At 41.7% G+C, this 16,881-nt stretch overlaps 1 protein-coding gene across 1 annotated transcript in view; it reads left to right on the top strand.

Moving 5' to 3' along the window:
* LOC147026605 (laminin subunit gamma-1-like) overlaps positions 1-16,881 on the top strand; it is an 81,560-nt gene that overhangs the window by 55,568 nt on the left and 9,111 nt on the right. The window contains exons 21-24 of the mRNA XM_085882188.1: positions 3,237-3,374; positions 10,424-10,571; positions 10,877-11,026; positions 12,356-12,470. Of these exons, the coding sequence (XP_085738314.1) occupies positions 3,237-3,374; positions 10,424-10,571; positions 10,877-11,026; positions 12,356-12,470 (551 nt within the window). The remainder of the gene's footprint in view (positions 1-3,236; positions 3,375-10,423; positions 10,572-10,876; positions 11,027-12,355; positions 12,471-16,881) is intronic.

Below are 16,881 nucleotides of genomic sequence, written 5' to 3'. Positions count from 1 at the left end.
GAATTCATCATCCCATGGATGGGACGAAGAGATCCCACACCATTATAACTGAAACAACCCCAGAGCATTTTATTTTTAAGGTGTTTTACGCATTGGTCGATGTGACATTCACGGAGCTTCTCACCTGGGGAACGGCGAACATGTTGACTCCTGTGTCCTTGAACAAAAAAGTGGCTGTCGTCGGAAAACATCACTTTCTGCCAGTCCTCCTTCGTCCAGTTCTGATACTTCTTGGCCTATAGCAATCTTTTACCCATCATTTTCTTTGTCAGTAGTTGTTTCTTGACTGCTCTTCGGGCTATCCGACCCACATTCAGGAGCCTTCTTCCAACAGTGCTGGAACTCACAGCCACTCCTGATCTAACTAGATCTTTTTGCAGATCATCGCTGGTCTTTCGAGGATCAAGTTTGCTTTTACGAATCAAAAACAAATCGTTTCTCGGTGTCATTTTAAGGTTTCTTCCACACTTTCCTTTATGCTTTGGTGACAGACATCCAGTTGTGACGCCTTGGTTGATATAGTCCGTGAGACGGAGTGCTGACTGACACCTACATTCATTGTGATCTCTCTCTGTGACTTCTCAGGGTGTTCGAATAGCGTAAAAATCTTCGTCCGCTTCCGAGGAGCGATGTCCATCATCTCTTATGAGTGGCGTGTTGAATGCAGAGTGAAACAATGGGGCTGATGTAAGGATCCCTTTAGCATCATGCACCCAAAGTTCACGCATGTGCAGTACAGGTCGATCCAAACTCCTCCTGAAAAAGCTCTAACAAACACCAACGACCTAAAGATAAAAATAAACATGAATTTCATTGAAAAACGTGAAAAAACGTCAGTGAGTCAATTTGCACAAGGATGTATGGTGACGATGTTGAGCCACTCACAAGCTGGTAGTCCAAGCACTGCAGGTCCAGGAACTTCGACCACAAAGAACCTGTACTTGAACCAATCTGAATCTTTATATCGACATAAGAGCTTGATGATTCCGTGGTACTTGATCTCACTACCATTGTAGGCTGTAAGCTTGGTCCCACCTAGCGGAATCAATTTCGTCATCCATACATGTCCTTCACAATACGTGTTGACAACGTATTCCCTGAGACACCTGTGTCCACCTTCACCTGCAGCTTGTGTATGCCTTTTGCTCACCAATGTGTACACCTCATCCCTGGTCTCTTTCAGACACATTGCAGATACTCATCACATGAACCGGCTTGGTGTGTTCATATATTTCAGCGTCGTTTCCGTCGCCGTCGTCATCGCCTTCAGTAAAATGCTCGGCCATTTCATTCATAGAGTTCCCTTTATTGAGGGCCTTCCCGAAGACTCCATCTCGGGCTGCTTTGGCCGACACCACGGCCTCTTCCACCCCGGGTGAAATGAACGAGAGAGAGAGAAAGGCCTTCGGTTTGAATTAGGCTTTAATTTGCTTGATTGAAGCCATCTCTACAAACACAAACAAAAAGGTACATCAACAATCGATTACAGCGAAGTATAATAATAATAATTAACCAGCAAACACACAGAGCTAGGTACCCTCTCAACTCTCACCGGTTAAGCCTCATTATTGGACTACAACGCCAGTCAACGACAAGAACCGAGGGACCACGCCTTTAGTCAGAGCAGTTTGTCAGATATTGCTCCACACGCAAGTCACACGTCATGAAGTGCGGCTTTGTCTTCTCCTTTAATTTCACCACACCGGACAAATCTTCCACGGAGACTCTGCTCGTATCCGTCAGCGTATCTTGCGCTTCGTCTGGGATTTCCACAACACCGGGCCCAGTGTCCGAGTTCACCACAAGTTTCACATCAATCATTGTATGCTGGACAATTCCACGGTGGATGTGACAGTCCGCATTGTTTGCATCCCTGACGCCGTGTCATAATATTCACGGATGGTGAGCGCCCTCCATCTTCTGGATGGCCTTCTTTCCAATCACCATTGCTTCGCACTTGCGTCCTTCGCTTAAAACCGCGTCTACGTCGTACTAGCCGACCTCCTGGTCACGCAAATGCTTTTGTTCGGCTTCATGTGGTGTCATGTGGTGTGCTCGCTACGATTAACTCAATAATCCTTTCCGAGAGTTCTCCCTCAGAAAAAAAAAAAAAAAAAATCACACAGCCTTCCCTTCCGTCGGCATGTGTTGAGGAAATCATCAATGGACTCTCCTTCTTGCTGTCGGAATCTCATCACTTCCAGCCGGTGAATTCTGAAGTTGACATGAAACACGTATGTGAGACACGTCGCTCAAAACGGCCATGTTTGCACGATATTCTTACTCTTGCTCAATCTATTCTTCTTCCCCTTCTCTCGTAAATCAGCAAATAAACTGTCTATCCTCTATCATATCATTTTTTCCCATGAGTTTTAGTATGTTGTAATAAAAATGGCTCCAATTATTAGTGCATTCCTGCTGTTGCAGACGTCGCTGCGTCATGACGTCACGCGTAGGCACGTATTTTTTTCATTCCTCTCAAGGAAGCGACACGGGAGTTATAAGCGACAAGTCACTGTCTCGCAGACAGAAATTAACTGCGTTTGACATCCCACAAAGCTTTTTTAATTTTTAATGAAATATCACTATTTTTTTTCCTCTGCATAATATGACAATTAATGTACCTTCATTGGGCGGTGTATATAATTAGACGACTGCCACGATCGCTGTGGACAAAACACGCATTACCTCGTTTGAGTTGTAATCAAAATGTGACTTTTGTTCCTCAAAACGATATCTTCATTTAAATGATCGAAGATGCGTTTTTCAGTCTTCAAATGTACACGAGGCCTTTAAAACGATCTGAGCGACGCGGAGAGAAAAAGATGGTCGCGATTTCTGGACTTCCGGAGGGCATGGCCTGTAGAATTGGCGGGGCTTATGACCCACAGACAGACTGACCCAAATGTTTATTTGTAATACATCGACAAGCCCAACATTAAAATAATATCCAACAAGAGTAGACCTACAGGACAATTTAATGAACATCATGGGATAAGTAACATGCACATGCATCTCTGAACAAAGGGTTTCCTTCGTTTATCTGAGAAATGTTCCCAAGCCACTGTTGAGTGTTGCAATGTTATTTTTTGTGATTATTTTATGATCCAAGTTATCTTTAGGCAGTTCAGTAGCTCGGCAGTTGTGTCTGAAGTTTGTGGACGCGGTTGTACCCTGTACAATTGTGTCCCGTATCTGACCTGATGAATGGACTGCCTGCTGAATCATCTGTACAGGCATCATGACAACGCGGCCCAAGTGGAGGCAACGGCAGATGAAGCTTTGAACAAGTCACGTGACGCACTGGATACCTTAAGACACACACTGAGTCAGCAGAACTCCCTGGCAGAGGATGTTGAGCAGGTCACAAAGAGGTGAGATGACCCTTCCAACTGGTGACTGTCCGTTGAGGTAAAACCATGCCTGATGGGGTCGATGGATAAATGACATCATTCATTCATATTCCGTGATGCTCACATTTTTTGGTTCACGAGCGCCAGCCAGAGTGACCACTATATTCGTTATGTCTGTGTGTCTGTCTGTGTGTCTGTCTGTCCAGAGCATAACTCCGTGCACTTTGATCCGATCTTGATGAAACTTGGTTATGTGTTCGATATCAATGTCTAGTTGTGTTTTCCTGGATGAGGACATGGCCACGCCCATTGTGGGCGGAGCCACGCCACAAAAAAATAGCCATTTTTAGGGGGTAGTCGGATTAAAAATCTATCTTCTTCTCGGGAATTGACTGAATGGAATGGGATCTTCGGTATTTGAATAGCAAAATGAATTATCTAAAACTTGTCGTTGTCCGATTTTTCATTTTCGTCCCAAGGTCAAGGTCACAAGGTCAAAAACTTAGAAAATTGCGGATTTTGACGTAAAAATCATACGACCGCCCAAACTTTGAGAGCAAGGATGACGATATTTTTTTATGCATAATCTTGAGGTCATTCCCCACCTAAAGTCTTCAAACCATTTTGCTCAATCTCGAACACCTTGCCCATGGCGCCCCCTTCAAGTTTGTTTTTACGCTGATTTCATCAAAGTATGGATAATCCGAGGAGTGCGAAATGCCATATCGCCTATATGACATTATATTGTTCCTGGAATGTTCCGGAGGAAGTTTTGCACCAAAGGTCATAATCCTTGACCTTTGACCTTTAAAGGCCACAAAGGTCAAATTTTCAAAGTTGTGGGAATCAGACCGGGATTTCGACCTTCTTCGACGAACTAACTCCAATAAGCTATAGCACGTATCCTGTTTCCTTATTTTAATGTCCACAACATTGTTTTGTGACCTTTAAAGGTTATGCAAAGGTCAAATTTTGAAAGTTGTTGAACGAAACCGGGTTTTCAACATTTTGCAGCAAAGTTTTCGACATTTTGCAGGGTAACGAGAAAGAGCAATCGGAGATTGCAAACCCTCGCCAGGACTTTTGTGTGGTGCTCGCATTGTAACAGTACTTACTTTTATAGACGTTCTTGCATTATAATTGTACATACTTTTTTAGACGTACTCGATTGAAGAAAAAAAAAAACATAACATATGATACTGGCTACCACCAGGTAACATTTGTGGCTTACAAAAGTATGTTTTGTGTGGACATATGGACAAATAAGAGGAATACAGTACAGACTACGATTGTACACAAGCTGGTAGGCGGACATGGGTAGTCGACCACCCAATAGAACCTGAAGCGATGGGCCCGTTTTATGGGGAATGACCTGAGGATTAAGCACAAGAAAATTCATGATTCTCGCTTCAAGGGTTAATGCTGCAGATTATTTTTTCGTTAAAATACCCCCACATTTCGAAGTTTTTCGGCCGTTGCTAGGCAACGGAGGGGTCCAAAGCAACGGTTGTTTCTCACACATAACAAGGACATACCAGGAACCTACCATACCAGTTTCATGTATATCTGACTCATAGTCTCTGAGATATAACGAACTTCGTTTTTTTTATTGTTTTCAACCAGGGTTCATTTAAAGTCTATCTTCTCCGACAGTTTTCATAGGATCCGGCTGGAAATTTTTGACAATATGGCTGAATGTACTGCCCACAGTCGCTTGTGGCCCGATTTTTGTTTTTCGAAATAATAAATTTTTTTCGATTTTTCAAATATTTCAAAGTCCCGTTGCGAGGCAATTGTGGTGTCCATAGCAACGGTTTTCATTTGCACACAACTAGGTCATGGTATGAACCTACCAACCAAGTTTCATGGAAATCGCCATTGTATTAACGGAGCACTGGAACAAACAGAGGGACAGACAGACAAGCCGGTAGGCAGACATAGGTCGTCGCCTACCCAATAGAACCTGACGCGATGGGCCCGTTCGATGGGGAATGACCTGAGGATTAAGCACAAGAAAATTCATGATTCTAGCTTCAAGGGTAAATGCTGCAGAGTTTTTTTCGTTAAAATACCCCCACATTTAGAGGTTTTTCAGCCGTTGCGAGGCAAAGGAGGGGTCCATAGCAACGGTTCTTTCTCACACATAACTAGGGCATACCATGAATCTACCATACCAGTTTCATGTATATCTGACTCATAGTCTCTGATATATAACAAACTTGGTTTTTATTATTGTTTTTGACCAGGGTTCATTGAAAGTCTATCTTCTCCGACAGTTTTAATAGGATCCGGCTGGAAATTTTTGACAATATGGCTGAATGTACTGCCCACAGTCGCTCGTGGCCCGATTTTTGATTTTTGAAAACGTAAATTTTTTATGATTTTTCAAAAATTTCAAAGTCCCGTTGCTAGGCAACGGTGGGGTCCATAGCAACAATTATCATTTGCACACAACTCGGTCATGGTCTGAACCTACCAACTAAGTTTCATCAAAATCGCCATTGTATTAATGGAGCACTGGATCGAACAGAGGGACAGACAAACATATCGATGGAAAAAGTGACAATAAGGGTAGAACAAATATATATTTTTTAATTTTTTGAAAAAAAATGTTTTTTTTCGACCAGATCGACTTCCCAACAGACAAACATATTGACGGAAAAAGTGATAATAAGGGTAGAACAAATTTCACAAAAAAAATTTTTTGAACATTTTTTTTGTCAACGAGATTGACTACCCAACAGACAGACAGACAGACAAGCCGGTAGGTGGACATGGGTAGTAGACTACCCAATATAACATGACGCGATGGGCCCGTTCGATGGGGAATGACCTGAGGATTAAGCACAAGAAAATTAATGAATCCAGCTTCAAGGGTTAACGCTGCAGATTGTTTTTTCGTTAAAATACCCCCACATTTAGAGGTTTTTCGGCCGTTGCTTGGCAACGGAGGGGTCCATAGCAACGGTTCTTTCTCACACATAACTAGGACATACCAGGAACCTACCATACCAGTTTCATGTATATCTGACTCATAGTCTCTGAGATATAACGAACTTCGTTTTTTTTATTGTTTTCGACCAGGGTTCATTCAAAGTCTATCTCCTCCGACAGTTTTCATAGGATCCGGCTGGAAATTTTTGACAATATGGCTGAATGTACTGCCCACAGTCGCTCGTGGCCCGATTTTTGATTTCCGAAAAAAATTAATTTTTTATGATTTTTCAAAAATTTCAAAGTCCCATTGTGAGGCAACGGTGGTGTCCATAGCAACGGTTTTCATTTGCACACAACTAGGTCTTGGTATGAACCTACCAACCAAGTTTCATGGAAATCGCCATTATATTAACGGAGCACTGGAACGAACAGAGGGACAGACAGACAGACAAGCCGGTAGGCAGACATGGGTCGTCGCCTACCCAATAGAACCTGACACGATGGGCCTGTTCGATGGGGAATGACCTGAGGATGAAGCACAAGAAAATTCATGATTCAAGCTTCGAAGGTTAATGCTGCAGAGTTTTTTCATTACAATACCCCCACATTTCGAGGTTTTTCGGCCGTTGCTAGGCAACGGAGGGGTCCATAGCAACGGTTCTTTCTCACACATAACTAGGGCATACCATGAACCTACCATACCAGTTTCATGTATATCTGACTCATAGTCTCTGAGATATAACGAACTTGGTTTTTTATTGTTTTCGACCAGGGTTCATTGAAAGTCTATCTTCTCCGACAGTTTTCATAGGATCCGGCTGGAAATTTTTGACAATATGGCTGAATGTACTGCCCACAGTCGCTCGTGGCCCGATTTTTGATTTTCGAAAACATAAATTTTTTATGATTTTTCAAAAATTTCAAAATCCCGTTGCTAGGCAACGGTGGTGTCCATAGCAACGGTTCTCATTTGCACACAACTCGGTCATGGTATGAACCTACCAACCAAGTTTCATCGAAACCGCCATTGTATTCACGGAGCACTGGATCGAACAGAGGGACAGACAAACATATCGACGGAAAAAGTGATTAAAAGGGAAGAACAAATATGTTTTTTAATTTTTTGAATTTTTTTTTTTCGACCAGATCGACTACCCAACAGACAAACATATCGACGGAAAAAGTGATTAAAAGGGAAGAACAAATATGTTTTTTTTATTTTTTGAAAATTTTTTTTTTTTTTCGACCAGATCGACTACCCAACAGACAAACATATCGACGGAAAAAGTGATAATAAGGGTGGAACAAATTTCCCCCAAAAATTTTTTTGAACATTTTTTTTTTGACTAGATCGACTACCCAACAGACAGACAGACAAGCTGGTAGGTGGACATGGGTAGTAGACTACCCAATATAACGTGACGCCATGGGCCTGTTCGATGGGGAATGACCTGAGGATTAAGCACAAGAAAATTAATGATTCCAGCTTCAAGTGTTAATGCTGCAGATTGTTTTTTCGTTAAAATACCCCCACATTTACAGGTTTTTCGGCCTTTACTAGGCAACGGAGGGGTCCATAGCAACGGTTCTTTCTCACACATAACTAGGGCATACCATGAATCTACCACACCAGTTTCATGTATATCTGACTCATAGTCTCTGAGATATAACGAACTTGGCTTTTTTATTGTTTTCGACCAGGGTTCATTCAAAGTCTATCTTCTCCGACAGTTTTCATAGGATCCGGCTGGAAATTTTTGACAATATGGCTGAATGTACTGCCCACAGTCGCTCGTGGCCCGATTTTTGATTTTCGAAAACATAAATTTTTTATGATTTTTCAAAAATTTCAAAGTCCCGTTGCTACGCAACGGTGGTGTCCATAGCAACGGTTCTCATTTGCACACAACTCGGTCATGGTATGAACCTACCAACCAAGTTTCATCGAAATCGCCATTGTATTAACGGAGCACTGGATCGAACAGAGGGACAGACAAACATATCGATGGAAAAAGTGATAATAAGGGGAGAACAAATATATATATTTTTAAATTTTTGAAATTTTTTTTTTTTTTCGACCAGATCGACTACTCAACAGACAAACGTATTGACGGAAAAAGTGATAATAAGGGTAGAACAAATTTCCCCAAAAAAATTTTTTGAACTTTTTTTTCGACTAGATCGACTACCCAACAGACAGACAAGCCGGTAGGTGGACATGGGTAGTAGACTACCCATTATAACATGACGCGATGGGCCCGTTCGATGGGGAATGACCTGAGGATTAAGCACAAGAAAATTAATGAATCCAGCTTCAAGGGTTAACGCTGCAGATTGTTTTTTCGTGAAAATACCCCCACATTTAGAGGTTTTTCGGCCGTTGCTTGGCAACGGAGGGGTCCATAGCAACGCTTCTTTCTCACACATAACTAGGGCATACCATGAACCTACCGTACCAGTTTCATGTATATCTGACTCATAGTCTCTGAGATATAACGAACTTGGTTTTTTTTATTGTTTTCGACCAGGGTTCATTCAAAGTCTATCTTCTCCGACAGTTTTCATAGGATCCGGCTGGAAATTTTTGACAATATGGCTGAATGTACTGCCCACAGTCGCTCGTGGCCCGATTTTTGATTTTCGAAAACATAAATTTTTTATGATTTTTCAAAAATTTCAAAGTCCCGTTGCTAGGCAACGGTGGTGTCCATAGCAACGGTTCTCATTTGCACACAACTCGGTCATGGTATGAACCTACCAACCAAGTTTCATCGAAATCGCCATTGTATTAACGGAGCACTGGATCGAACAGAGGGACCGACAAACATATCGATGGAAAAAGTGATAAGGGTAGAACAATTTTTTTTTTAATTTTTTGAAAAAAAAATTTTTTCGACCAGATCGACTACCGAACAGAGAAACATATTGACGGAAAAAGTGATAATAAGGGTAGAACAAATTTCCCCCCAAAATTTTTTTGAACATTTTTTTTTTTCGACTTGATCGACTACCCAACAGACAGACAGACAGACAAGCCGGTAGGTGGACATGGGTAGTAGACTACCCAATATAACATGATGCGATGGGCCCGTTCGATGGGGAATGACCTGAGGATTAAGCACAAGAAAATTAATGATTCCAGCTTCAAGGGTTAATGCTGCAGATTGTTTTTTCGTTAAAATACCCCCACATTTAGAGGTTTTTCGGCCGTTGCTTGGCAACGGAGGGGTCCATAGCAACGCTTCTTTCTCACACATAACTAGGGCATACCATGAACCTACCGTACCAGTTTCATGTATATCTGACTCATAGTCTCTGAGATATAACGAACTTGGCTTTTTTATTGTTTTCGACCAGGGTTCATTCAAAGTCTATCTTCTCCGACAGTTTTCATAGGATCCGGCTGGAAATTTTTGACAATATGGCTGAATGTACTGCCCACAGTCGCTCGTGGCCCGATTTTTGATTTTCAAAAACATTTTTTTTTAAATGATTTTTTCAAAAATTTCAGTCTCGTTGCTCGGCAACAGTGGTGTCCATAGCAACGGTTCTCATTTTTACACAACTTGGTCATGGTATGAACCTACTAACCAAGTTTCATCGAAATCGCCATTGTATTTACTGAAATCGCCATTTTAAATACTGATAATTCGGGTTGAACAAATCTCCAAAAAAAAAATTGAAATTTTTTTTTTTCGACTCGATCGACTACCCAACAAATATATCGACGGAAACACTGATAATAAGGGTAGATCTAATTTCAAAAAAATAATTTTTGAATTTTTTTTTTTAGACTGGATCGACTACCCAAAAAGCAGATTTCTTTGCACAAGTGACATTGAGCTCCATTTAGCCCATAATTGGCAAGCTTGTCTTGTTTTTTAAATGTTTTCCTCAATAAAGTAATTTCATTTGTCACATTAACCAAAAACCAAACTGCTACTGAATCTCCATTTTTACATCAGCCATTATTGCTTTCTACAACAAATCGTTTTGGGCGAACTTGTATTGTATTTAATACAGTGTAATAATTTATTTTCTGTATTCCCCAACATCGTGTTCCTCAAACTCCCGAAACGTCCTTTCCTTCCGACAATCCATTTGGCCTCCTTGGACTGCCTGCGATCCTTCAGTCTCACCCAAGCACGGAACTTGACAAACGATATGGAAAAGTTGGCCGATCAAGTTCTTGATGCTGCCACACATGTCAGCCAGAGAGCAGACGATGTGTTCAACAATGCGACTCTTGCTATGCCTTCAGTGGACACAGAAGGCCTAGAGGTGAGACTTGTAAACTTTGTGTGATCAATTAATGAAATGCAAAACCAAACATGTTTCCCAATGCAATTATATTTGCGTTTCACCACGTGTTGCTTTCCGGCTTCCACAGAAGTGTTCCACAATAACTCGAGCAATGGCAAAACAACCTTAGGTAATGGCATTGGTGATCCAAATACATGATGAGACATGGTAACGGGGTGGGATGAAAGTTAACAAGAGATTTGGTTGGCCCTGATGCCAATGACGGTGTCCACATTAAACGGGATATTTGACTGGAATGATTGCTAACTGCTCAAACCTTACAGGAGCAGGTTGATGAGTTCACCAATAATACTGAAAGCCTGGAGAACCATCTGGCCTCGCTGCAAGCGTCACTAGCTCAACTCGAGAATGACATGGAAGCCTCACAGAAACAAGCCCGTGATACATTGCAGGCTGGTCAGCGGCACCAACAGGTACTTCGTGTGTTTCTAATGTATGCTCATGTTTTGGGGATGACCGTGTTTGCATGTACATTGTTCGCCGCTTCATCTTGCTGCGACTTCATGAATCCATCGCACCTGCCACTTTCATCACGACAACTTGGCGGGCCCATCTCCGTGTGGGCCGTTGCTCCGGGGACGGCATTGTAGTCCAATCTTTCTCGGCTCCAAGAGTCGTTGGATCGGTCACTTGCCCTGCTTGATGCCGATGAGCAGTTGGCACAGGCCGCAGTCCGACAAGCTGAGGAGTTGAAGGGCTGCGTGCAAGACAAGATCACATCTGCACCCAACCGTGACCAGGTAGAGGGGTCAATCCGGCATAGCTTCTGGGCCTTTGAGCCTGGAGCTTCTGCTGATGTGCTGCCTTCTTCGGCCTCCCTTGTGCTTCTTTCTTCAAGGGAATGCTGATGGTGTGCCTCCTCATGAGGCTCAGCAGCTTCCATGAATGAGGTTCACCTCTGGGCCTTGCCAGTCACACAAGAGCTCTTGCAAAAAGAAAAATGACTGCAAAGTGGTGGCGATAGTGGTTTCCTGCCTTAGTTTGGTTATACTGCATTTCCAAACTGTGGAAACAGCAAGAACTGCTTGCATCTGAGTAGCTCTGTGCCTTGGCGTTCAATGGTGGTGGGTGCTTTTTCCTGAAGGCCTTTGAAGTTGTCCATGTTTTTACACTACAAAAAGGCAACCGGGGGTCTGTAAACATCTGCCTGGACACAGTCACTGAAACACGGAGCGTCCTTCACCTTCACCTCCTTCACCTTCACCTCCAGCTCTTTCTGCTGTCATTTGTTTCCTTTTGCCATTTCATTCTCAATCCCCCTTTTCCCTTGCTTGTTCACTGCTTCAACTGCTACTGTTGCTATCAATGTGGGTGGATCTGTTGTTTCAACTTTATTTCCGATCTTAGTTGATCCATTTCGCGAGAGTGCAATTTATCGCCTTTATGCGTTTGTGGCACAGCATTAGTATGAAGGAATACTATGGTGCTTGAGGTGATTCACCCATTGAAAACTAATCATTACACACTAATTGAAACTGCCACAAAACTATTAGTGATGCATTCAGCAACAAGCGAGTGAGTGAGAACAAGCCGTGTTTAATGAGTGAGTGAGACCAAGCGGTGCTGAGAATGCGAGTGGGACCAAGTGATGTCTTGCATTCGAGTGAGTGAGACCCGGAGGTGTTTAGCATATGAGTGAGACCAAGGGGTGTTTGGCGTGCAAGTGAAAGGACACGAGTGAGCCAAAGCGATGTTTGGTGAATCAATAAGATTGCATGGTGTATCATTCTGTGGATGTCCAGGTAGCTGACGAGTTCCTGGCCCGTGTTGATGCTGCACGAGCCAAGGCTGAGGCAGCTGTGGATGCTGGAAACCATACACTCCAGGATGCCAAGAACATTCTCAGCTACCTTCGCGGTGGGGACATGTGGCAGGGAGGAGAGACATTGAGTTTTCAGAGCAATGACTAGACGTATCTTTAAACTTTCACATCATTCCTTTGTAACTACGTCAGTGGTTGTACTCCCATGCAGCTAAACTGTCGTTATGCTACTGTGTTGGTGCTTTATTTGATGAATCCGAGTACAGCAGAAACTGCTCACAACCACAATTTAGGCAAACTATCCAAAAAGGCTTTGAAATCCTTCTTAGATATACCATCAGAATTCTGGGATTTCATGAAAATTTACCAGTAATACTTATTTGATATTCTGTCCACTTCCCAACCACCCCACACCTCGGACTATGCCCGGCAGCATGATAATAGGGTTATATACAATCCGTACCATTACACTATTAATCGTCGGAATCAGTGAGCTGAAATGATGGCCTTGACATAGAGGTATGCACACTCACCTCGGAGCGGTCGAGCCTGGGTTTGAATCCGGACCCAACTTGAAAGTATCATCCCAGAGTTTCACAAGGAGGGTGATTCATCAATGTGTGTGCCGTCCCTCGGATGGACGTTAAACGGGCGTACCATCTGCCAGCATTCGTTGGTGTACGTGAAAGATCCCATAAAGCCCTTCGCGAAGAGTTTGTTGAGCTATTCATGGCACTATGGCCAAATTTCAAATCCCTGCCCAAACCAGCAGAGGCAATTGCATCAGCAGCACATCCGCACCCTCAGCCAATGATGCTACCCCACAGCCTTGTGCTGCATAAGAACAAAATAAGTCGGGTGGGCAGTGTACCCGCTCAACGGGTGATCGTGTTCCAAGGGTGCAACACATTCATCTTACACATCCCTTGATTTGGGTGGTGTATAGTATATGCAACAGACCACTGCCTCAATTGCTCCAAAAAAAAAAAAAAAACTTGGGTTACGTACATTCAAAAACATGCCAACTGTTTATGTGCAAATATAATACATCATCGTCGTATAGCTTGGATAATTCCAATTGCACTGGCCCGTAGGCCAACGTACTGAGGCCTATACGTACCGTTTCCCTCACATGACCCATGACACACATCAGCTCCAACCTTTTGATATTTGATGATCCTTTTAACAGTCACTTGGGTTGTTTTACACTGAACAGAAAACTTATTGGGGGCAGGGCGATTGTGAATATGATACTCCCTCAGATGTGTTTGTCTTATCACAGCATCAAAATGGTGGATGTACGATTTTCCGGTTACAATTGTGGGTGGTGTCAGGCCAGCTGTCCAACCAATGGGCAGAGTGGAGACATAAGCACTTGCTGCATTATCCATAAATTACCATTACACTTTTAATAGCCAATCAGTACTATTATATTTATTGTTTGTCAGTCAGCACACACATTAGTGATAGTCAGCATACCATGACACTTTTGAAAACCATGGTCAGTACCATGTACACTATTGTTAAATATCGGTGCCATGACAGTATTGTGAACTAAAGCTAGTTATGGTTACCCTGACAATATTGTTGAAAACAGACAGGCAGAGATGTTAAACAGATGAAAGCTAGATTAAGTCAGGTCAAGCCAAGTATGGGAGCATGCATCATTGCATCCACTTTCTACCGGTACTCCAGGGGTTTCCATTTGGCCATCCCCATCTCCTTGAGATGCCAATCAACTTGTACGTAGTCAGCCCTTTGGCCTCCTACACTCACGAGGTGCACTTGCTGATAGAATCTGGTGAGCAGCATCAGCATCAGTAAAACGAGCTGCTTGTCCATACAGCCATAGTCCATACAGCCGCAGCTGACGCTCACAGACTATACAGGTAACAAATCTCATCTGAGTCTCTCAGCAAACTCTCGTTGGACACACAGTCTGACCAGTGATAGCCAAATATTCTCCGAAGAGACCTGGTACCAAAGGAGTTAAGTTTGTCTCAGATCCTTGGTCAGAGTCCAAGTCTCACATGAATAGAACAAGACTGGAAGCACCAAGGACTTAAATACAGACTTTCGTCCTGCTTAGGTACCGACAGTACCACACCCCATGATCGAGTGAATCCACAACTCCTCAGGCCCGACCCATTCGTCTATCAAACTTTCCATATCTCTGTTATTATTTGAGATATAACCTCATAATTTGGTAAGGTTAACTGCAAATGCTACCCTGAGGATGTGTTAAAATCTGAGCGCCATAGCGTGTTTGGAATCAAAAATACAGCGGTTTCCGAGCTGTTAAGGTTACAGTTAGGGTTTTTCATATTTGATTATTTTTTTTAGAAAAAAAATATCATCACAGTATGAAGGGCATGCTGTGAGTACAGAAGGTGGTTGGAATATCAAATTTGACCCAACCTGAAGGAATTAGAGCAAAAGTAAGGGTTAGGGATAGGTTATGATTTTTTTATATAAAAAAAAAACAAATCCTACCATGGTGTGCAGGGGATTGCTGTGATGACAGAAACTGGTCGGAATGTTAGATCCGATAAAAACGTGAATGAATTCAAGCAAAGATAAGGACGAGAAAAGCTAGTTTCCAAACACAATTTCAGACTAAAATAAGCTAAAATAATCGTCTACATAAGTTCAGATTCGGTTTCCTCAACAAAAAAGTAACCTAAAAATGTTTGTTGCAGAATTAGTTTATATTTTAAAAACATTTTTTCAAAATTGGATCTGGAAAAAATGGCAGTCGATTTCTTTGTGCAGAGAGTTTGCTGCATTTTTGTTTTGTTTGCCACATTTATGTTGAACTGCAACATATTTAATGAAACTCACATGTAAGATAGTATTTATGTCCTCATTTATGAAACATATAAAATGTTCACACACACATATATATATATATATATATATATATATATATATATATATATATATATATATATATATATATATATATATATATATATGCTAGCGATACCCGTGCACATGCACGGGATAGCAGTACAACATAGCTGGTAGCAGACGACAGACCGTACACGGGGAATGACAAAAATACGCATTGTGCAAAATGCAAGTGGTACTATGGAACGCCAAGACTTCCCAAACATTGTCGGCATGTCCGCTAAGTGCAACAGCAATTTCATAGGGATCGTGTGATGGCGAGCTGAGTTTTTAGTGTGCAAGCTTGGTATTATAATGGAGATATTTGCAATAAGTATGTAATTTGTGTGGTTTATTAAAGCGGTGCATAGTAATGGAGCACTCGTTTGTAAGTTTTTATTTTAATCTATCTTAAAGTCCTTAGCCGTTATCTTATTTTTATCGTGCTAATGGTTGATGCATAAGTGTCACATCTGTCAAGTTACCCAAAATGTTACTTTTGTTGACTATAAAAACACTTTAAAAGATGTGCACTCTTTAGATGAAATGCAAAGTATTTTCTCCTTTAATCATGCATTAAACTTTAATATTAAATATTGAATTTGACATACACATGTAGTTGACATGTGCGTTCAAGTACTATAAGACAAATTTCTGTATTAACTGTTTTTAATAACAAGGCCCAACAAGGTGTCACGGGGCCTATACTAGTCGATAGCATTCTTAACTATGTACATATATCAGTTTATCCTTCAGTTACATCATTAACAGTTCAACTCCAGAGTACAGACCGACGTTAATGCTAAGATTAAGATGTGATTCGCGATGCGATAAAACATGGGAATAATAAATTTTAGGATTTGCTTTATGCTTGTGGTTAACTTTGTGAATGACTGGGAAAAATTTCCTGACGTCATAATCAAATTTTAATGTCACCACAGTGTCGAGGCGACGTTGCTGAGAAAGAACAAGTGGTCGCCTTAACTTATCCGATGTAAAATAAATGAAATGCAGTCACTGGGATGTTTAGACTAACATTTCCACCGCACAATTAACTTTGTCTGCACGAATGCATGCTCGGGCTCAAAGGTTGTTGTTTTTAAAAGCTCCACTTCCATTAAATGTTATACCATGATCATTGCTGTTAGCCTGTTACTACATTATATATTATACAAGTAAACATTACTAATCTGCAAAAGAGTAATTAAACATTTGAAATGAGGTGGACCGTGGGTTTCAATGGTGATAAATGATCTGTTATTGCCAATGATTTATAAGGGGCCGTTCAAACATTTATTATTTTTTTTCAAAAATCTGACACCCCCTCACCCCACCCCACTCTGTAATGCTGCATAACGCTAGAGCAGAGGCAGGCACCCCAGACCAGAGGTAGATATTACAGCCATAATATATATATATATATATATATATATATATATATATATATATATATATATATATATATATATATATATATATATATGAGGCCCTGCGAGGAGGAGTGATGTAAGTGACATTTTTTAATGATATGATGATGATGGGCTCGGATGATAGGGGAAGGGTTAAAATGGTGCTATATGGCATTAACTCCAAAATGGCCGATGTGGCCCTTACATC

Source organism: Eptatretus burgeri, chromosome 5 (genome assembly GCF_056783735.1).
Source record: "Eptatretus burgeri isolate ZD-2024b chromosome 5, Ebu_testis_v1, whole genome shotgun sequence".
NCBI lineage: Eukaryota > Metazoa > Chordata > Myxini > Myxiniformes > Myxinidae > Eptatretus > Eptatretus burgeri.
This window is presented reverse-complemented; position numbering and strand designations above follow the sequence as displayed.